We start from the raw sequence: 23666 nt of genomic DNA, 5'->3' as shown, positions 1-23666 counted from the left end.
ATCGATACATTTTGTATCTTTATATTTCTAATCGATCGATATATTTCTTTAATGATAGATATATTTTGTATTGATCGATATATCTTTTATTTGTCAATATCATTTATTTGGTCGATATATTTTGCACAAAACCTAAACTCAAACTAACCTTAACCCAACCTCATTTAAGCATCTAAGACACAATATTTTCCAAAGAAGTTTAAAACTTTCTTCAATTTCATTTAAGTTTTCTCAATATGAATTTGTTTCGCATGCCTGGACTTTGGTATAGGTTGCCTTAAATACGAGATTTAATCATATATTTAGTAAAGAACTAATTCTCATAAAATATAATCAATTTCAAAGATGGACTAGCAGTTTTCTAAGCTGTAGAACTAATATCAGTGTCAAATAGTTCCGATTTCGAGACTATACTTTCTGAGTTCTGGAGTTCCTTTTAAAACTAGTTCTCATGGAAGAGCCTGTTATGTAGAAACTGCTGTAATATTTCAAGCGGCCCGCCCATCTCCCTCCCCCTTCCACTCCCTCTTTTTTCGCCTTCATATGCCCAAAGTTTACAGTTTTGAGCTGGTTTTTATTTTTTGGTCTACCTGCCCCCCGCCCGAATGTGTCACATCATTAACTCAGCCGCTGGATATTACTTGTCAGCACGGGCCCAAAGCTTGTCATTGCCCCCTCCCTCACCCCCCCCCCCCTCCCCTCAGGCCCCGAGGTGCCTTCCGTGCCCACGCTTTGGGGCCAGCACCTAGCAAGAAGCTCGTTAGGCGGCGCTTCATTAAAATTTGACACATTTGGGACGGAGGCCGAAAAAAAAATGGAGGAAGAAGGGGAGATTCTCTGTCGACCTGGTGTCGGGTTAAAGCCGCAACATTTAAAGTTGCCAACACGGAAAATGTCGTCGACCCAGTTTTGCATTTACATTTGGGTTCATTCAACGAATGACCCCGCCCTCAGCCCTGCGTCCGCCCTCGCAGCACTTCAATGAAACCAACTAACCGACTCACCGACTCCAGAGTCCGTCTCCAGACGAGTCGAAAGCGTTTGAAGCAGGTGAGAGTACTCCAAGCGGAAGTGCTCAACTGCCAGATACCCTGTAGTCAGCTCGAAGTCGGGAGTGACTCGTTGGAGCTCAGCCTGGACTTCGAGAGGGTTCGAACACAAGTCCAGAGAACCTGACAAGAAGTCGAGTGTGCCCAATAAGAAGATACCCTGTATGCAGCTGAGACAATAAGACACCCTGTACTCATGTTCGAGTCTAAAATTACAGGAACATACTTTGTACCCAGAACTGAGTCGAGTAGTCAGAAGAACCTAGCCTGCAATCGAAAGGACTCGACATGGAAATACCCTGTACGCAGCTGGGAGCAGCAAAGGCATATTTAAAAAAAAAAACTTTCAAATTCGATAAATATTGATTCAAAAGTATTGGTAGAGCTATCGAAACTTATACGGAATTGGACATGCCTAGCTTAACAAATCTACAAATCGATAAATTGGTAGGCAATCGATATTTATCGATTATATCCTAAGATTCCCAATCGATGTTTATCGAAGTTTGCCAAACTCTAAATATACTTGACTTAGTGTACGCTTTGAGTGAAATCAAGCATCAAAATTTGTAAAATATGCTTTAAATAAAGGTAGAGACACTTTAAATCGATATTTATCGATTAAGGAAGAACTGGATGGGTTATTAAAATAAATGCTTATATGCCTAAAAAAAAAAGTATTTATTAAAGCTATCTCTCTCTCTTTCTTTAGGAAGAAAAAAAAAAGAGAGACGGACTTAATTGTTCCGCTGATCAAATAGATATATGTATGACTTTACGAGCTCGAAACCAATTTCTTCGCCCGACTTCAATACACCCTTTGGTCTCGTTTTATGGGTGCTGGGTGAAACAAAAGGCTAAAACTCGACGCCCAACAAAAGCCACAAGCCACTGGAGCAGGCTCAAGTGTTGGCCACTTGGCCACTTGTGACTGCAACTTCAACTACAACTTGATGCTGAAGTCAACCTTCGGTTGGGCACTTACCCGCAGGGCTTGCAGTGCGTCATGTGCAGATCCCAGTTGAGGTGAAAGTTGAACATGCGCAGCTTGGCCACCGCCCGCTGCCTCAAAGAGATGTCCGGCGCCGCCTGTGCAGCACCCGCACCTGTTCCCGCCGCTGCTGCTGCTGCTGCTGTTGGATTACCGCCCGCTGCCAGCACCGGGGCACGCTGTGCATTCGGATACATCATGACGGTGCCGCTGGGCGCCGAGCTGGCGAAGAGTCGATGCGAGGCGGACACGGTGCCGCTGCCATGATGCCCATGGCCGTGTCGATAGTGCTGATGGTGCTCCTTCAGCGTGTAGAAGCCACCAGAGGAACTGCAAGCAGGAGTTCATGTTAAAGCGAACGTTAAACTACAGGCTAAAGTTGAAAGTAAAATGAATGCTCAAATCTTGCTATTATTAAAATATACCTATCTCCCGGGTTTGCCGTGGCACGTACCAAATAAATTCTCTCAGAGATCTTTGAAAATGAGTTCGAAACCGATTGGACGGCAAACCAAAAACTTTCATGCAACCGCTTTCCGCCAATTTACCACTGTTACGGGTGGAATTTCCCAGATTGCTGAAACCCGCATTCATTGGGTTCTTTGAAAATAAGTTTGAAGCAAATGGGACAAAGCCAAAAAACAGATTGCCAGATTTAGATGCCAAGCCATGAACAAAAATTTCGACATATGTCTATGCAGGTCAGTCAGTCAGGATTAACAGTTTTATATATAGAGATGAGTGTAAATGTATGTATGTATGTCTGTCTGTCTGTATGTATGCATGTATGTATGCATGAATGCATGTATGTATGTATGTATGTATGTATGTATGTATATATAATGTATGTATGTATGTATGTATGTATGTATGTATGTATGTATGTATGTATGCATGCATGTATGTATGTATGTATGTATGTATGTATGTATGCATGTATGTATGTATGTATGTATTAATGTATGTATGTATGTATGCATATATGTATATATGTATGTATGTATGTATGTATGTATGTATGTATTAATGTATGTATGTATGTATGCATATATGTATATATGTATGTATGTATGTATGTATGTATGTATGTCCATATGCATGAAAATACATATGTATGTATGTATGTATGTATTATGTATGTATGTATGTCCATATGCATGAATATACATATGTATGTATGTATGTATGCATGTATGTATGTATGTATGTATTAATTTATGTATGTATGCATGCATGTATGTATATATGTATGTATGTATGTATGTATTATGTATGTAGGTATGTATGTATGTCCATATGCATGAATATACATATGTATGTATGTATGTATGTATGTATATATATACATACATATCTATATATGTATGTAAGTGTGTATGGATGTGTGTAAATATACATACATGCATATATGTGTGTATGTTTGAATTCATGTATGTATGAATGTATGTATGGATACGTGTATACGTGTATATATGTATGTATGTGTGTATATGTGTATGCATGTATATATTATGTATGCAATTATATATGTAAATCAATGTATGCATATACTTTGTATGTTTGTGTGCAAGTCCAAATTTACCCCAAGCTGCGCTTCAAATTTGTAAAAAAAAATGTATTCTTCATAAATGTCCTACTACTCGATTCTCATAAATTCAAGTAAGGCTTTAATGTTGGAGGAGGCGAGTTCAACTGTGGAGGAGTCGGCGGCTGCTTGAACAAAGGAGGAAACGGCGGCTTCAACTATGCAGGAGGCGAAGACATTAATATTGGGAGGAGGAGGCGGCGGCTTTAATATTGGAGGAGACTTCAGTAAAAGAAGAGACGGCAGCCTTAACTATGGAGGAGGCGGCAGTTTGAGTAAGGCAATGACTATGGCTCTGGCGGAGGCCATTGAAAAAAACAGGTTAGTATTTCAAACAAAACTATGTCTTAATATAGTTAACATAAAATTGACAACTAATCCAACTTGCATGTATTTGAATACATACATACATGTTTCTATATTGAGTTGAGCTTAAAATGAACAAGAATCGTTTTTACACAAATAGCTCTACTATGCGATTCTCACTAGTTCAACAAGGTTGAGCAAAAGTTAATAAACATTATCTCTGCTTTTCTGTTCTTTCAGTGATGTGTTCATAAAATAGTTTGTTTCCCGCCTACTGCTAGATGATGATAAAATAATCCTGCTTGGGAATTCACAGGTGAGTATGTTAGTACAAATATATATATTTATGTCTATATAAAAATCTATTCTGGTTCAAATTCATTTCCAAGGATCTTTATGTACATTTTTTTGAGACGTGTTTCAAGATTATTTTTCTAGCTGATTGATTGAGTGAATAGCTTGCTGATTGACCGACTTTTTGATTGACTGATTGGTTTCTGATTGGAGGACCACTGTATTATACAGTTCTCTTTGGTTTGTTTGGCCGTAAAATAAGCTTTGGGCTAACTTTTTAAGCTCTCACAAAACGGAAAACTATATAATATGACTGCTTTTGGATCAATCGGTCGAACTTGCATGCTATAAATTAACGGGAATTTTTACGGTTTGTCGCTTTAGCTAAGCATCTTCTACAAATTGATAATATGGCACGGTTTAGTTGAGCTACTGGATTTGAACCGGCTTCCGCCAAATCTAGCTCTTCGTTTTAAGATTTGATTAGGCTTAATGGATAATGGTTGGCATTCAAAGGTGTGTGGCTGTACTTACGACATGTTATCGCCACCGGCATCGCCCACACAGCTGGTCACACTGGCCATGCCGCCGCTGCGTCGCGGGCGGCTCTTGCGCCGACGCCGCCGCCGACGCTCCGAGGAGGCGGTGCGCGTCTGCAGCACATGCTGGCTAAGCGATTTGTGGCAATTGGACGGCGGCTGGCCGCTGCTGGCCAAACGTCGCCCGGTCGCATTGCTGCCGCCGGCTGCGCTGCCGCTGGCTGCGCTGGCGCTGGCGCAGGGCAGACCCTGTACGGCGACCACAAGCTGCGCATCCCCAAAGCCGCCCGCCGAGCTGATGGTGTCGCTTGACTGCGGCGTTGCGGCGCCGGCAGCAGCGGCGCCGGCAGCGACGCCAGCTGATTGGCTTGGCTGCGACTGCGACTGCGACTGCGATTGGGACTGGGACTGCGACTGGGATTGGGATTTGCTGTTGCGCAGGCTGTGATTCACTTTGCGCCACATGCGTTCCATGGCGTCCGATTTTGTGCGTATGTTTCTCTTATTTTTCTATATTTATAAATTTTCTTTAGTTTTCTTTTGTTGTTGTTGTTGCTGTTGTTGTTTTAACTTTAACTATGCAATTTGGACTAGCTACAGGGGGCGGCTCTGGGCAGGAGCTAGGAGCTGTAGTGGAAGTTATTGTTGCTGTTGTTGTTGTTGTTGTTGTTGTTGTTGTTGTTATATTGTTGCGAGGTGGCAGTGTTTGGCTGTTGGTTTGTCAGCTGCGGCGCTGTGCAGCAGCCGCGACATGCCTGCACACACACAGGCACACACAGACACACACTAACGCGCGCACGCACACAATAACAAAAAAGCTACTCAGCAGGAACTATGCATTATTATTGTTGTTTTGTTATTAGTTGTTGTTGTTGTTGTTGTCTGTGGATTGCGGAAGCAGAAAACGAAGAGCATGAATTGAGTTTAACCAAACACACACACACACACATGCAGAGCGTAAAGGCGCTTCATATATATATATATGTGTGTGTGTGTGTGTTTGTGCAAAAACTTTTGTCATACACTTTTAGGTTAAGCACGCGCTTCACTCATTTCGTTAAGTCCCGCCATTGTTATTGTCGTTGTTGTTGTTGTTGCGCCTATTGCACTTGTGAATGAAAATGGATTGTGAATTGCAGAGAGCAATTGAGCGAGGCGCATACAGACACACACACGCACACGCACACACACAAACTAACTGGCTGCTTGCACAGCTCTATTTTATTCAATTTTCCTTTTCAGCTTGATAACTGTTCACTTAAAAAAAAAAAATAGTGAAATAAATAGCAGCAATTAGCAGCAGCGAAAAGCAACAGCGACAACTGAAACTGCGAAGATGAGTAGCACAACGAAGACGGCGACAGCGACGGCGACGGCGACGACACACATTTCACGTTTTGTCTAATTTTGCGTTAGTAATGCGCGGAGAGCGCAAAATAAAATACACCAACAGCAGCACACACACACACCAACACACACGGACATAGCAGGAAAGTAAAACAGGAGAGTTGAACGTCGCGTTGGCAACCCAAAGCGCCGCATTTGTTGTCGCCAAGCTGTTGTTGCTGCTGCGCTGCTGCTGCGCTGCTGCTGCATACAATTCTATGCTAGAGCTCTCTATGCAAGCACAGTGGGCCAAAGCTGCTAGTGGAGCTTTTGTGAAATTTGCATTAAGCGGCTTAAACCTAGGCAAGCCTTCATAGTTTATTTAAGAGCTTAAGCTCGCGAGAGAAATGGCATCTCTGTGTGGCTAAAGCGAGAGCGAATGCTCTGCAATTAAGCAAAAATTGGCAATCAACAGAGGTTTGGGTAATTTGAGCAATTTGCGCCACTGTGCCTGCACAAACAGGAGCTGTCCGAGTGCGCTCTCTCGCTCTCGCTTTTCGCTCTGCCGTGCGTGGGCGCAAGCCGTCGTTGGCGTCGTCGACGTCGTTGTTGTTGTTGTTGTTGTTTTTGTATGCTGTGTATAACACAAACAATTTGCGCTTGACGCTGTAACGGAATTCCTTGCGAGAGAGCGCGTTGGCAAAGTCATCAATTGATACATTTGCGAAAATATGTCTTAATATTCTTGAACACTTTTCGTTGTCTACTTTTAGGCACACACACACACACGCACAGTCAGCGGAAACGGAAGTCTTTGTCAATTTACATTTTATTTTATCACAAACAACGAATTTCGCTGCGCCTTTTTGGCCAGGAGCAGAGGCCTCTGCCCGTTTATTGGCAACGCGCACGCACAAATAAAGCAGCCACAGCGAGCAATGCTCAACACTGACACGGCACATTCCGTTACTCGCGCTGCCTGGCTCTCTTGCGCTCTCTTTCTCTCTCTCTCTGTCACTGGCTCTCTTTGCAAAATGTAAACATTGAGGCTGCTTTCTAAGCCGGGCAACTAATTAACACTGCGAGTCGTTGAGAAAAACTTTAGCTTAATTAGCCAAATTTATTGTACTCTTTTATTAACTTTCCAGTTTGCCTCTTGCATAGTTTTTTTTTCCACTTATTTATACATTTAATATCGATAGCTATGCTGTTGCTCCGTCGCCAAATTATCGAGTTTTGTGGGAACACAAACGGGACATTTTTGGGATATTTCAAGCGGCATTTGTTAACCGCACACAATTGCCCCCTGTTGTTAACCGGCGGCAACAGCGTAAACGAGCGCCAGATGGCGCCAGCAAGGTATTTGTGGTAACGCAGCCGCTGCCTGCTGGGATATTACGGTAAATATGGAATGTACCGTAATCAGTTGCTGGAATGTTCGAAGCAGCCGCCATTCGGCGGCACAGTGGAACGCCTTCAATTATTAATCTATGAAAAATTTGATGTGAAAATTGAAAATGTTTTTATTTAAATTCCAGTAATTTCTTAACCGATTCCGTTTTTACGCTAAACTGAGCTAGAAAAACAACAGAGAAATTGCAACCGTTTTACTCAATACCAATTGTTTATTGTAATGGTAAATACAATTTCATTCAAAAATCGCCGCCCATATTAAAACTTCAAGTTCTATTTTATATTTAAGTTTGCTTCACTTTTTTATGTAGTATTTTTAATTGGTTTGCCAGTTGGCTGCCATATTCATCAGATCTATCGTAATCGTTATCGGTTACTTTATCTTTATCGTTATCGTTATCGTTATTCCTCTATACTCATCCTTTGCCTTAGCTCTTAAAGTGTGGCATTGAACAGCTTGAAATAATATCGATATACTTTGTATATACGCGCTATTCGTGATGGTTATCGTTAATCGATATATCGACATATCGATTGTGCTGCACACATATATATATATCTATGTATATATCTATTTTATTTGATCTTGATCTGTTAGTTTAAACATTTAGTTGACATCGAACATACACACACAAGAAATGCCTTTATACGTTTGTTTTTTTTTTCTTTTTTTTTTTGTTTTTTGGTTTGTTCTTCTGCTTAGATAACTTGACATTATATCTGATAACTGTATCACTACGTTTTACACACAAACACACACGCACATCAACTTTTACAAAGGAAATTTCTTTAAGTTACAGTTACGTGCGCTCGCTCTCGCTGCTTTTCCACTGCGCTCTCTCTCTCTCTCTCTCTCTCTCTCTCTCTCTTTGACTTACGATTACTAAAACATTGGCCTATTGCTCAGTTTTACAAATTACAAATTTCTCCACAGTGAGTACTGCAACTGCCATAGAGTTGCCCCACTGTGCGCTGATTGATACCAAAAATGTACCCAGTTAGCAGGGTTGCCATATAGTTTTGAGAAGAGTTCGTTTTCGTTTTTTGTTTTTGTTTTTGTTGCTTGGCGTTTTATCACAAAAAGTGTTTACAAAGTTGTTAAACAAAAGCTAAAGCCAAGAAAATAATAATTGAGAAATGTTAAAGAAAGACAGACAAGACGGTAGACAGTCTGTTTGAGTGTGTTTGGAACGGGTTCGGGCTGGAACATGGAAGTGGAACAGCGCCTGCCTCGATTACAGCTATGCATATAGTCTATATATAAATTGTATATATATATATATATATGTTATGTATATGGCTTGACTGATTTAATATAATTATTTCGCTTTTGATGTCCATTTAGTTTGTATTTGATGTGTGTTTAACGTTAAATCTAGTAAAAAACGCTTGCGACTGCAAAAAATTGTACAGCACACACCTAACCTCAAACTTTTGAATGTGGTGTGGCAACTCTGTTTTACTTCTTTTTTTTTCTATGCTCTTTCGGCTTTTGATTCTACAAAATGTGTGAGTTTTAATGTTTTTTTTTTGTTTTTTTGTTTTTTTTTTGTGGCACCTTAAGATTTGCTTGATGCTGCATGTGTTGCGTTTTTCAACACAGTGTTGGTCCAGTGTTAGCAGTGACCACTTTTTTTCGCTTGTGCTTCTTCTTCTGCTGCTGCTGCTTGTTGGTTGACAAAAAATCGCTTGCCCAAAGTTTGCGGCACATTTTTTTCTTTCTTTCTTTTTAAAGAAACAAATTCGTGTTGCGCTGTTGCCGCTTTTCAGCGCACTTAAATTTGGCAACCGCGCGCATATTTTAATGCCGTTTACTTCTGCTTCTTCTTCTTTCTTCTGCTGCTTATTGCAACTGTATTTAAATAACATTCTAAATGCTGCAGCCCTTTGACCCTTTGACCCTTTGACCCACAATTCTAGTTACAATTTTTGTTGAATTTTTGGTTTTTCTTGTTTTCAGTTAAAAATCGTTTTGTTAAAAATTTACGTTTTGTATTTACGTATTAGCCAATTGAATGTTACCAATTTCGTGCTCTTCTTCTTCTCTTTCTTCTTCTTGTTCTTCTTCTTCTTTTTGCTCAACATCAAATATAATTCTATTTATTTCGCATACACATATATGCACATGTATACATGTATACACATATATATGCATATGTATATGTATTTGTGTATGTGTATATATATATATATATATATTTGTATTTGTATTTGTATTTGTATTCCGATTATATGTACAATCTTTAGCATAAAAACTGGTTTTAAATTAAAATTACAATAATAAAAAAAAAATTAAGACATATGTGTATGTGTGTGTGTGTGTGTGTGTGAATAAAAGTTTAAAAGTACAAAAAAAAAATTCAAAAAAATAAATTAATGAAATTAGTAAAAAAAAAAAAAACTAAACAGGCTTAAGAAATTTTTTTTCCGTTTTTCTTTTGCTTCCATTTTTTGTTTTTTTTTTTTTTAATAATTTGCATGCGTTAACAACAAAAATCAGCTTAATTTGTAATTTAGGTGTATCAAAAAAAATTTCTATTTCTATAAGCATGCACACACACACACACACATATCATGTATGTGTATATGTATGCATATGCATACAGATATATGTATGTATGTATATTACGTAATGCCTATCGAAGTGTATCTCGTTCCTTGTTTTTTTTTTTTTCATTATGATTTAGTATTTGTTGTAATTCACTTTACTCTCAATTACATACATACATACATATATATATATATATATATATATATATATATATATATATATATATTTAGTTTGTTTATTTTCTTTAATTTAATATGCTCTTCTTCTGTGTACTCTTCCTCTTCTCTACTCTGTTCGTTTCTTTCACTTGGCTAAAATTAGAAAAAAAAAAAACAGAAAAAAAACTTCTCTTTACACGCTTTGTCGCTCGCAAAAGTATGCTACAAATTATGCTTTAAATAATTTTCTCTTCTGATTCCGCGCTCTTTATCGAATTGTGTTTTCTCTTCTTCTTCTTCTTCTTGCTCTCTTGCGGCATCGATTGCGAGCTTTTGGTTTTTTTTTTTTTTGTTTGCTTTAAACTTACAAATTTGTTGTTTTTCGTTTTCAATTGTTTTTTTTTTGCCATTTTTTTTTCTTTTATGTGAAACAAATTGCATTTGTTTTTGTTTCGTTTGTTGCTTATGCCTACAAATGTTGCTGTTGTTGTTGTTGTTGTTGTTGGTCGTCATGGACAGAGCGCCAGCCAGTTGCAGCTGCTGCCGGCGACGCCGGCGTCGCGGCTGACACAGAAAAAAAAAATTATGTTTTGCCAACGCTCGCTCAATATAAAATTGACACGACTGTCAGAGACAGACATATACATAGTTGCTAGAGAGCGAGCGAGCGAGACAGAGTCGGAGAGAGAGCGAACGCGAGCGCGCGCGTGTGCTGCAGCCTGCGATCTTCAAGTCACACACATACACACTCACACGCACACGCGCACTCTCTCTCACTCTCTCTTCACCACACTCTTTCGATCTAACGCATCTCTCCATCTACCGCTGGCTGGCTGGGTCAAAAGTGCTCCAAAGCTCTACGCAGCTTTTTACAATAAAATGGACATTAAGACTCGCGCTCCTTCTTCACCTTCACCTCCTCGCCCAATATGGTTGTGATTTCACCTTGCATGAATGCCCACGGTATGGTGGAATTGGCCAGCGGACAGCGCTCACCACTGGGACAATACACCTCATTGCCCAGACCCTGCAAGAAAAGATGGAAAGAGATAGCATTAGTAACATTCGAGAAACTTTGCACTCTCTCTCTCGCTCTTGACTTACATTCTGACGCTTGATGCTCTCGCGACTGCAGGGAAAACAGAACTTGTGAATGTTCACCGATGGGCACTGGACAAAGTGTGTGTCCTCCAGACGCTCCTGGCACAGGGTGCACTTAAGTGTGGCGTTTTGTGCCGCTGCCGCTGCGGCCGCCGCTGCCGAATTGGGCGCCGCGCTGCTGCCGGGCGCACCACCAAGGCCACCACCTGAGCCGCTGCCCCCGCCGCCGCCGCCGCTGCTGCTGCTGCTACTGCTGCTCATGCCTGGCGCACCCTGGCTGCCGCTGCTGCCAGGCCCGGCGTTGACTGCGCCGCTGCCATTGCTGCCGCTCGGCCCGATCGAGCCGCCATTGCTGCCGCCGGCTGCGCTGCCATCGCCTGCGACCGCATTCGGATTGGGCGGCAGCGAGGAGGGTCCCGTGTTGCCATTGCCAGATGCAGAGCTGCCGCCAACACTGCTGCAGCTGCTCAGCTGCGAATTGCTGGCACCGCCCGGCCCGCCCATTGAGCCGCCGCCGCCGCCGCCAGCGCCGCTGCCCGGGCCTAGGCCAGCCCCAACGGCGCCCGCTTGAACGGAATTCGAGCCGCCCACCTCGCTGCTTGTGACGGTTGTGCTGGAAACATGGCGAGAGCCCGAAGAGCGTCGACCCGACGAAGAGCCTACAAAAGTAAGAGAGAAAGAGAGAGAGAGACGGAATTAGTCTCGATTCAAGCTCAAGGCTTTACAGTTAACTCATTTACCCGAGCTGTTGGGCGAGTGGACACTGCGCGGGGGCAACGGCCCCGAGGGCGGGCTGGATCCATTGCGTCGACTGGCTGGGGACAAGTGTTCTGTAATGTAATAAGAATTGGACATGGATTAGATTTAAGGTTATGTTAAAGAGAGAGAGAGGGGGGGGAGAGAGGGAGAGGGGGAGAGGGAGAGAAAGAGAGGGAGAGAAAGAGAGAGAGAGAAAGAGAGAGAAAGAGAGAGAGGGAGAGAAAGAGAGAGAGGGAGAGAAAGAAAGAGTGTGTGAGAGAGATGGAAAGAGATTTAGCTCTCAGCTAATAGTCTGTTTCAAGTGGTACAGTACAGTGTTTTATACAGATTTAGTGTTGAAAAACGCAAGTATTAAAGTCCTACTCTACTATCAAAGATGCCAAGAACGTGAGAGTTTTTATACTCAAGCTTTAAATCTTCTTAACTTTAAGATTTTGTTCAGTTTCATAACTGTTAAAACAGTTATGCAGATATAGTGTTGGAAAACGCACGTCATAAATTTGGTAAAAAGAATCTAAATTCAATACTATCGCCCTTTAGATGACTGAGGTATGCTCAGGAGCTTTTAAGCGCTCTTTGGGCATTGTGCAACACTGTCAATGTTGTCAATGTTGCACAGAATGAAATTGAGTCGAATGCAAAATTGTAATATATTTATTATCAGGCAACATTAATGCCTTTCCTCTTTTTTTTTTAATATAATATAAAACAGATTTAATTTCGGCGCAAATCAAACGCATGTTTCCCCGTACTGAGAGTTTACTGTATATAAAAAGTTGCACAAAATGCCAAATCAAGATGCAAATACACAAACACACATGCGCATATACATATACATATATGTATGTGTGTGTGTGTGCATGCACATATATGCATGCTGTGTATTTACTTAATGAAGGCTGCTTTCGATTTTATAATTCGAATGAATCAAAAAACAAATAAATAAAGATTTTGCTGTTTATGTTGTTGTTTTTTTTTTTTTCATTATTTTTTTGAAGCGCAATGTTTGTAAATTTAGAACTTGGCACGAACATTTCACAGTTCATGTGCACACAGACACACTGCTGTATATGTATGTGAAATATATGTATGTATATGTATATGTATAACGTGTGTGCGTGTGCTTGTTTGTGTGCGTTGGCAACAGCAACGACAACGTTTTCATTCACCAGCAGCGGCAACGTGACGTCACAGCACACTGTGCAGGTTGGTGGCCCCACTGTGCCGCAGCCAAGCGAACAACAACAACAACAAAAGAATCTTCAACCAGCTGGTTTTTTGCAAACGCTACGTCAAAACCCAACGTCAGTTGGCAAAGTGCCAGAAACAGAAACAGAGGACAGCGGCAGAGGCAGCGGCAGAGGCAGCGGCAGCGACAGCGACAGCGAAACAACAAACGACACGAACAGACACGAAACAAGTTTTTGTTGCTGCTGTTGCGCATACGTCACAAGGCAGCGACGCATGCAGAGCAACGTGAGAGCGACCAAGCCAAGCGCAAACGTGCAGAATGCAATTGACAGGACCGGTTTCTATTTTAGCTTTTCTTCTTCTTTTTTTTTTTGCTCTTTACTTTTCGTTTCTTCCTTTTCGTTTTCTGCAAGCATGTAACGAGACGCCGCACTGAGACGTTATGTATGTATACCAGGTACGGGCACACACTCACACTCACACACACACACACGCGTACACATATACATGCGCAAGCATATTTGAAGTTTTGTTTTGACTGTTTGCTTTGGTTTTTTTTTCTTTTTTCGTAACGCAGCCGGCACGGTTGCCGCGTGACTTGCCGAGCGGCGGTCACGCCAATTAACATACATACACATATAATATACATATGAAATGAATGTACATATATATTATATATTAAGTATACATTTATATGTATATATAGTTTTGCATGTACATGACATGCGCAATTCCGCTGCCAGTCCTAACAGGTCGCGTCTCTGTTAACTCTTGCTCTGTTAACTTTTTAATAGGTTTCAACACATTCAATGCACGCGCACGCGTAGCCACAATTTACTTTTGCTGCTGCTGCTGCTGCTGCTGCTGCTGCTGCTGCTGCTGCTGCTGCTGCTGCTGCTGCTGCTGCTGCTGCTGCTGCTGCTGCTGCTACTACGGCTGATGATGATATTGAAAAGCTAAAAAAAAACCGAAAAAAAAGGCACGCTGAACTGAGCTGGGCTTTAATTTGTATGCTTAGCGCAGCCGCGCACATTGCTCAAATGTCGACGACGCTGTCAGCGGCCGCACAGTGGGCTGCATACCAAATGCTGCCGTCTGCCCCGGGAGTGCTGTTATGTTTATTTATTTGAAACTGTTGCTGTGCTGTTGTTGTTGTTGTTGTTGTTGTTGTTGCTATTGCCTGTTCCTGCAGCACGTTGTTAAATTGGCAAGTCGAAAAACGCGCTCAGGCAATCGCAATTTGGTGCGTTGGCGTCGCTGTCGCCGTCGACGTCAACGTCGAGCGTTGAGCGTAGAGCGTGCTGTGTGTGTGGCCTCACCATAAATGAAATTTGTTTATTTATAGCATTTGTTTATATTTTGCACGCAAATGTGTAAAAATAATAATAACAAAATAACAACAACAACAGCAACAACAAAAATGACAGCAGCAACGACAATAAATACAAGAGTAGCAGCGCAGTCGGCGTAGGCGTCGGAGCAGCGCAGCATTCAGCAGAGCGACAGAGAGAGCGAGAGCGAGAGAGCAAGGGAACGAACTGTATGCAGGCGCCATGTGCACAGTGGATGTCAACCGATTTATTTGCAATTTCACAATTTATACTGAAAAGCGCAAAAAAAAAGAAACACTTCAGTTTTTATCAATAAATTATGAAGAGTTGCCTTCATATTGTATTATTGATTTTTGATTAGAAATCAACATTACAAAATAATCAATTTCAATGTGAATGTGCTTGGAGCGCGCTCTTTGGGCCAATCTATTTATAGCTTCAATTCTTTTTATTTCAATTCTATTCTAATTTCTTCTCCTTTTGGCACATTGTTTGCACACAGCACAGCGAAAACATGAATCATTTCTCGATTCCATTGCAAATACTTAGCAGAAAGAAATGAAACAAAAAGGCACCATTTTGTCGAACAATTTGCCCATTTGATATGAATGAAAGGGGGCCACACCCCAAAAGGGGGTGGCCAGCAAATGCATGAATATATAAATACATTTATAGATATGTATGTATGTTGTTTAGATCTAGAAGAATTTTTAGAATTGTTTAAGCATTGTTGTTTACGAAACAAAACAGTTGCGCCTAATTCGTAATATCTAATTTATTGCCAGTGTGTGTACCTCTCCATTTTACGGATCTCTTAATTGATTTCCGTTGAGATAATAACAGCAAGGGAAAAGAAAGTAGAAAAAAAAAACCCAATATACAACTCATAATCAAAAATAAACAGAAGATAACGCCAGAGCGAGGCAGCACTTAAATCGTGTGATCTGCCTCCATCTAGAAGTATACCCCATCCACACACACACACACATAAACCGTTCGCTATCAGTCATAGTTGGCCATGGCGATAAGATAGTAGCCCCAATGAGGCACCTCTCACGATAAGATACGTAAAACAGCTGTGTGCACAAACCAGCCAAAGGCAAACGAAAGTGGAGCCTTGCAAATACAGAAAACAAATTAATACTCTCATGTATGTAAATGATATGTGTATGTATATATATATAGCGCACTGCCCGACCAATATCGTAGGAATGCGGCATATATAGGAACACAAAAAATGACGTCGCTTTAAATAGAGCAGCGCCTCAACGAATCTGACTGTAAAAATATCAAAGGCAAGGCACTTATCGCCAGTCGCTATTTGGGCATTGCCTTAAGTACTTTACTCACGCCCAGCTTATCTGCCAAGCATTTGAAAAGAGAGAGAGAGTGAGAGAGAGAGAGTGAGTGAGAGAGAGACATAGAGAAAAAGAAACGCTTGAAAACTCGCATTGCATCAAGAAATAATGCAACAAAATGCATTTGTCTACATTCATGTTATTGTGACATTAACATATGTTAATGTGACTTATGTTAATGTGACATTAACATTTGTGACTTTATGCCGCATTTGGTACAGATAAATTGGTTATTTATTTGGCTTAACCTTCATTTTCTGGTTATAAATGATCCTTTTTTTTTTGTTTATTGAGTGTTAAACTAAATTTTAATCTAGGCTAACTTGAGGTCAGTCTTGATTATTTTATTTGAAAATTAATAAGTAAACAAACAACAAATTATGCGCTTGTGTCTCTGTGTATTTCAAGAAGCTTCCAGTTCTATTTTTCCCTTCCTTTCCTTTCCTTTCTTTTTTGGATAGGTTTTTTTTAATCTATTGGTTTTAAAATGTGTCTAAGTGTTTGTATAATTGAAATTTAAATGTATATTTTCTATAAATAATTGTCGTTTTGAAATTTGATAATATAAAACGTTTAACCATATCAATCGAGATTCTATTCGAATTTAACCTCAAAAATTAAGCTTTGCTTGAAATTAAAAAGTTTGAAATACTTTCATAAATAAGGTATACAAATAAAAGCTCCTGTCCCAAAACGGGAGCTTCTTATATTATTTATCACATCCGATACACATATACATATATGCCTGATTGTGTGACCCGGGGGAATCGATATATCATTGATAATACAATATTTAATCTTAATTATCAAAAAAAAGAAAAAAAAACTAACTTCGCTTTATTGATAACATTCAATCGTCGCAATGCATACATAATGAATGTGTTACAAAAATAGTTTCACAACCACAGTACAGTGTCGCTTATCGAGCAGTTACCTGCTTATCGCTTCCACTTTCGGTGATAAGGCATACTTGGCTGATAGAATATAAGGTAAGATAAGATATGTCAACCGCATGATATGCGTTTTATTGTCGCTTATCGTTAGGGCAAGTGCCTGGCCAAAAATAATATAAAATAAAAAAAAAAAAACATTTCAATTTATGCAACCAAAACCATTGTCGCTTTCATTCACACGTATTGCGTTCGTTTGTACTGGTTGGTCACACTGTGCACTGATGCATCTAATCAGCAGCGACGTTGCCTAGGTTCATACACACACACACACACACAGAGAGAGAGAGAGAGACACACAGCGACACGCAAACACATGCATGGGCTCTCATTGCAGTATCTCTGCATGCCGCTGTTCACGTGTTAACGGTAAAAGCGCTGCACTGCATGCTGATGATGAGATGCTGCTGTTGCGGTCGCTTCTGATTAATAGAAGAGCGTGCCTAATTATCGCCTAGGACAGCAGAGAGAGACAGAGACAAATAGAGAGAGCGAAAAATTCCTGACTAACGCGCGCATTGGAATGGTCACACTACACTCAATAGTGAAGTTTTGCTCTCAGTGCAAGCTGCACTGCAGCAGCAAAAACCAATGCGACGAGCGCTGAATGAAGATGACGAGACAGTAAGGCGTACAGTAGGAGAGCGAGAGCGAGAGAGCGAAAGAGTTGCACAAGTGGGCGGGCGGTGGGGCGGGAATGGGGCTGGAAGCAGGCTCGCACGTTGTGTGAGCACACACACAAACATAAATGTGTATGTATACGCATGTATGCATTATGTGTTTAGTTGTAAAAGACGCTAAAGCTGTTGATGAATACATACATACATATGTACGCATGTATGTGTACAAATTGTGTATGCAGCGTTATTGTGTATGTACACCAAATTGTTTGTTATATTTTTAGTATACACACACACACACACACACAAATGCGAAGAGTTTGATGTTGGTAATGAAACACAAATACATACATACAAAGCACAAAAGTAACGTAAATAAACATAATAGGCAATAAACGGCCCAGCCAAGTAAAGCGTAAAAGAACAGTATGAACAACAACAACAACTAGAGAAACAGCAACAATAACGGCGACATTCAAACAAATCACGCACATTGATGCCAATATGATTTGCACAACGTCAAAAATCAAACAAATGTCTGATTATTAAATGACTCATGATTAAATTATGCTTCTTGCAGTTTGCATTGCGCTTTTTATAACATTTAACACCATGTTAAGTTAATATTCAGTTCAAGTGCAGCGATCATCAATGAAAACATGCTTGGGCCCACTGTGGGGAGCAGCAGATGACGGCATCGGCATCGGCATGCGCGAAAATTCTCTTTATTTTGTTTTTCATTTCTATTCGTTGAGTATTCAGGCATGTATACGCATACATACATAAATATGTATATATGCACATGAATATATATATACACATACACATATGTATATATACAATACAAAGCTGCTGTTGCAGTCCATTCTGTATACTAACTAAAAATTTATCTACACTGTTTGCTGTTCTGCGTATGCGCGCGTTTCTGTGTGTGTGTGTGAGTGTGTGCAACTTGTTATCGCATAGCGTAAAACAGCAAAGAAGAAGAAATAAAAACCAAAACAAGTTTAATGACGTTTTGCGCGCGCACACATACACACACACACACACACTCAAGCATAAATATAAAACGAAAAGAATACAACTAAAAAAAAATCTCACAAAAGCAGAACCCAGTAAAGCAAAAACCCGTTTCACCCAGCCAGCAATATCAGAGCGAGAGAGGCACAGTTACAGCAACAGCACCGGCCGCTTTGGAGAGCGAGAGAGAGACACAGTTACAGCTAGCCCAACAGCAGCAACAGCAGCAGCATCAGCGGCGTTGACTTTTTGCACGTCTGTTTTTATTACATTTTTGCGGGTCGCGGGCCGTCCTTTCGGGTTACGTGTAGCCGCGTGGCTTGTGTGCGTGAGTGTGACTCTGTGTGTATGTGTGTGTGTGTGTGAATGCGTGTTATGTATTTCAGCTTTTTGGCTCTGCGCATGACAGGCAAATGCCTTTTTATGGCAAGGGTTGGCAGCAGCAAAAGGTGCCGCCGTGTCAACGAGGGTTGCGTCGCCGTCGTACAAGTCATTTTGCAAAATGCGTGCGACTTGCACAGCAAGCGCCTATGTGAAGGCGTGCGCGCTCATGCATGTGTGTGTGTATGTGTGTGTGTGTGTGTGTGTGTGTGTGTGTGTGTGTGTGTGTGTGTGTGTGTGTGTGTGTGTGTGTGTGTATGCGTATTTGTGTACGTGACAGTTCGGTGCGCCCGAAAAAAAGACAACAAAAATTGGTTAGATAAATGCAATTTCTACAAGGCGCCCTCTCTCTCTCTCTCGCTCTCTCACTCTCTCCTTTTCTATCTTCCGCTTGGTCTGTCACTGCACTCGACTCCTTCCACGCTTCATGTTGGGGCACATGTTTGTGCGCGTGCTTTTTACATGCACGCGCGCACACACACACACACACACACGCACGCATTTTCGTTGTGGCCCAGAGCCTGGAAGAGCTCACGCGTTCCAAAAACCTGCGTCAAGGCAACCACCAACTGCAGCTGCTGCAGCAGCAGCAGCAGCAGCAAACGCTGCAGCGCCAACAGCAGCAGCAGCAGCAGCAGCTCAGCGACTTGGGCTCTGCCCGATAAGCGCATTGGTGATAAGAATATGTGGCCGCCTGTTCCGTTATCTAATCGCTGTTGGCGAGGCGACGCTGCTGCCAGCGCCGCCGACGTTGCTGCTGCTTATCAGAGAATAGTCGGTGCTCGACTGATAAGCGACAATAGCACAACTCATGTCTTCCTATCTACTATCTCTTCCTGTGCCCCCACCACTCCCTTACGCGCGCTCTCTCCCACTCCACTCCACTCCATCTGTCTCTCCCTCTCTCTCTCTCTCTCCCTCTCTTTTGCTCTGATAAGCGACAATCATGCTCGTTCACTCTGCTTGGGATTTGTGCCAGTTTGCAGCGACTCTTATCTTCCAACTGCGCATACACACTCACGCACACATATATACACATACACACATACACACCTACACATGCACACATGTACGTACACGGAACTGAACCTTTTGCATGTTGCTGTTCCCATTGGAAACTTTTCAAAAATGTTAACATAAAACAAATCAGACTTTAGCTGTATGTTAACTAACATAATGTAAAGTAATTCTAACGGAATTTCATTTGCTTTGGTTTCTGGAATACAGAAGATGACAGAAAAAAACCAATTTAGAAAAATATGCCAAATATTTATAACAAAAATTTAAATATGCATATTTAAGGAGTGAAACTTTCCTAATGAATGCTGTCTGTTTGTTTTTACAGCTTCTCGACGATTCTCTCTTTCTCTCTATCTTTCTCTTTCTCATGTTAACATTTAAATTCATATACAAAAATGAAGCAAAGTTAATAACAGAGTTTATGTTGCTGTAAATGTCACCGTTAGCTCTGTTACAGTTACAGTGAATGCTCGTCTAAAGCGAAATGTGTGTTTTGTATATCAACCATTTACTGTGTTTTTAGTAAATAATATATACTTGAATATTTCATTATTTTGAAAACCATAAATGAATTGTTTAATTTCCCCTTTTTTAAACCTAAGCTACAAATAGTTCCAGTGTACCTTGGGATGCAAAAGGTACAAATGTTGACCCATTTGTACCCAACAGTCTCTAAGGTTAATAATCGAAGACAATTTGTTGCTCAAAGTGAAAAACAAAGTTATATAAAAAAAAATAAAATAAATATGAAATGGTACGTTGTTGCCCTAAAAAAGTACCTTATATGTATGCATATGGGTACATAAAATAGGTACATTTGTATTTTTAGATTTGAATGTCTTTTAAATTAAATAAATGCCTTTGTGTTCTTTCGACAAGTGATAGGGAAGTAGGTACTTCAAGATACTTAAACAGGTACATTTGCATGTACCTAGCACAATTTTTTATATTTGTGCAAAAAGTACCAATTGGTTAACTAAACTATATACATATTGTACCAATATATATAATGTGCCATTTCACTAATAAAGTACTCTAGAAGGTATTTTAAGAATAGGTACATTTGCCTAACCCTAGTGGGATAATTAGGTATTAGTTCAAAAAGTACCAATTGGTTAACAAAACACAATATTGTACCATTGCACTAATATTGACACTCTTTGGGCAACACTCTTTCTCTATATATACAGGGTATTGTGTAGTCGGTGCCTGAGACAAGATAAAATTAGCAAACTCACCGGCTGCCTTGAAGGTCGACGCATCGAAGCTGGGCGCCCGCACGGGCTGCTGTTTGTCGCGCAAGTTGAGCTGCCGCTCGGGCACGTAGCTGACCGCGGGCAGCGATTCGCCGCGGGTGAGGGGGGGCCGGACGCCGTTGGGATCGTCGAGGGCGCTGCGCTTAACGCTGGAGGGGCCGACGCCGCTGCTGCTGCCGGCGGCGAGTTCGGCAACGCTGACGCAGACGCCGACGCCGACATGGGGCGGGCCGTGCGGCTGCTGTGCGCTCTCGATGTCCACATCCTCGGAGGGCGGACGCTTCAGATTGACGGAGAGCGCGGGCAGCATAGCTGAGCCCCCGCCGCCGCCGCCGCCAGGTGGCTGCTGTGTAACGGGACCGGGTCCGGGTACGGCACGCTGTCCGGCCGTGGGCGGCATATGGTGGGGCGTCATATGGGAGATGCGCACCGGTCGCACATCCGGTGCCGATTCCAGTTTAACGGGAAAATCCATAACGCCGCCGCTCTGCTGCTGCTGCTGCGGCGGCGGCGGCGGCGGTGGTCCAATGCGTGGCATTTGATAAGCGGCCGCGACCGCATGATGATGCGATAGCGATAACGGGCCGGGACCGCCCGCTGCCGATGTGCTTGGCGCGCCGCGATGCTGCGGCCCGCTCAGCTGCTGTTGCTGCAGGCTCTGCTGCTGCTGCTGCTGCTGCTGTAGGACGACGACTTCGCCGTTCTCGTGGGCGCGCTTGCTGCTCGGATGCAAGCGCTTCAGCTGGCGTGCGGCGTCGAGGACGACTTCGATGCGATCGGCGCCCTCGTAGTTGACGCAGCCGCGGCAAACCGCCTCCGAGAAGTCATTGATCATGGCCCAGGGCATGCGGGGCAGATCGCAAAGGTAGCAATGTTGCCGTTTCGTTTGCAGCGACATGACGATGGCTGCGGGGGGTGCGGGGTAGTAGTAGTAGTTCAACTGGAAGTCGAATGGAATGCACTGCGACTGCGGCGGCGACTGTGACTGCGACGTTGGCTGCTGCGACCCAAATTTACGCGCGCAACTCGACCCACTTTTTGGCGGCGTCAGCGTCGCTGCGTCGCGCACACATGCACAAAAAACACAAACAAATGCGCGCACACGCACACGGACACGCACGCACGCACGCACACACACACAGACAAACGAAATTTGTTCTGTTAATCGTTTTGATTAATTGCGTGCCGATAACATGTATCGATTATTGTTTAATAATGGCGCCGCTTCTCGTTCTCGTTCTTCTTCTTTTTGTTGTTGCTGTTGTTGTTGTTGTTGTACCGGCAATTTGTTGTCGTTTTTATCATTGGGCTCTGCCTGCTGCTGCTGCTGCGGCATTTTATTTATTATTATGAATTTATTTTTGAAAAATTCGTTTCAAGCACAACGAATATATATTCTTGTTCAGCGCGACAAGCTGACAGGCTATAGCCATGTCCGTCTGCGAAACTTGTTTTTTTTTTTTTTGTTTTTTTTATCTGCCGTTGTGTTAGCGTCTTGCGCTTTGTTATTGATTTTCGCTGCTGCGCACACACACACACACACACTGGGCATAAAAACAATTCTTTTTGTTTTTTTTTTTTTGCGTACACTGTCAAAAAAAATTAGTTATATTGTTTTGCTTATTATTTTTCTATTGCGCTGCGGCGCACGACAAGGCACGCACACAAGCACGCACAACTGCATATGTATGTATGCATGTATTATTATACATACACGCACGCTTTTCGTATGCTCTGTCGCCTGCACAGCAGACACACAATACACACATGCAAGCAAAGCGACAGCGGAGACACGTACACGACCGACGCTAAATATATATATATATGTGTGTGGGCAACAATACCGAAGAATATTTAGCGTAAGCGTAACTTGACGCGGCAACGTTCGGCTACAGAATGATGAAAATGAGCGGTGCGCAAAGCAAAAGCAGCGTAAAGCAAAACCAAACAAAAAGAAGAAAGAAAAAAAAACAGGCACGTCAAATAGTCAGCAGCACTGGCGACCCAGTGGTAAATGCGCACAACTCTACACACAAACAAACATGCACGGGACATGCAGCTAGCAACTGCAGCAGGGTTGTTTGTAGTTTGAAGAAAATAAACAATTTCTTGTTATAGACTGAAATTACTATTTATTACAAAAGTACATATTCACAATTAATGGTAATACCACGACATAGTGTCTTCAGTATATGTATCTAATTTAATATGGTAAAACATTATTAATATAAGTTTTTAGAATACAGAAGTTTTAAGTATTCTCTCCTATTTAAAATATAAACAATTTTTATATCAGCCAATTTTAAATATTTTTAAAATGAATATCAAGGCTTATTAGCACCAACTAATTTACAATTTTCTAACTCGTCATAGACTGGCCAATTGGCAATCGGGCTGCTTGCCGTTTGCTGTTGTACACATTTTTCAGTTCATGCGCGCACGCTCTCGCTCTCGTATGTATGCGTGC

General features: G+C 41.8%; 2 protein-coding genes across 2 annotated transcripts in view; both read right to left on the bottom strand.

Moving 5' to 3' along the window:
* The window catches only part of LOC115768587, a gene marked incomplete at its 3' end in the record, with an annotated part of 70639 nt that extends 65401 nt beyond the window's left edge, over window positions 1-5238 (bottom strand). The window contains exons 1-3 of the mRNA XM_030713233.1: window positions 5180-5238; window positions 4760-5131; window positions 2035-2370 (exon numbers count right to left, since the gene is read on the bottom strand). Of these exons, the coding sequence (XP_030569093.1) occupies window positions 2035-2370; window positions 4760-5131; window positions 5180-5238 (767 nt within the window). The remainder of the gene's footprint in view (window positions 1-2034; window positions 2371-4759; window positions 5132-5179) is intronic.
* Window positions 5239-10655: 5417 nt separating this feature from the next.
* LOC115768598 (probable E3 ubiquitin-protein ligase IRF2BPL) lies at window positions 10656-22491 on the bottom strand. The gene is made up of 4 exons (XM_030713248.1): window positions 21182-22491; window positions 12054-12143; window positions 11317-11972; window positions 10656-11239 (listed from the first exon to the last, which is right to left on the bottom strand). Exons 1-4 carry the CDS (start codon window positions 22095-22097, stop codon window positions 11099-11101), a joined length of 1803 nt encoding a protein of 600 aa, XP_030569108.1. The 5' UTR covers window positions 22098-22491; the 3' UTR covers window positions 10656-11098.
* Between the last annotated feature and the right edge of the window lie 1175 nt (window positions 22492-23666).

The sequence above is a fragment of the Drosophila novamexicana genome, unplaced genomic scaffold, assembly GCF_003285875.2.
Source record: "Drosophila novamexicana strain 15010-1031.04,08,12 unplaced genomic scaffold, DnovRS2.1 tig00001842-arrow-arrow-pilon, whole genome shotgun sequence".
NCBI classification, from domain to species: domain Eukaryota; kingdom Metazoa; phylum Arthropoda; class Insecta; order Diptera; family Drosophilidae; genus Drosophila; species Drosophila novamexicana.
Note: the sequence above shows the minus strand (reverse complement) of the source record. Positions and strands in the feature narration are given on the sequence as shown.

What these genes read in the sequence shown, in the direction of transcription:
- LOC115768598 (XM_030713248.1), bottom strand. Translation starts at nt 22,097, where the DNA reads ATGTCGCTGCAAACGAAACGGCAACATTGCTACCTTTGCGATCTGCCC. An exon ending in CCACTCGCCCAACAGCTCGG is followed by an intron (nt 11,973 to 12,053) that starts GTAAATGAGTTA and finishes TTACTTTTGTAG; the next exon opens with GCTCTTCGTCGGGTCGACGC. An exon ending in AGAGCATCAAGCGTCAGAAT is followed by an intron (nt 11,240 to 11,316) that starts GTAAGTCAAGAG and finishes CTTTTCTTGCAG; the next exon opens with GGTCTGGGCAATGAGGTGTA.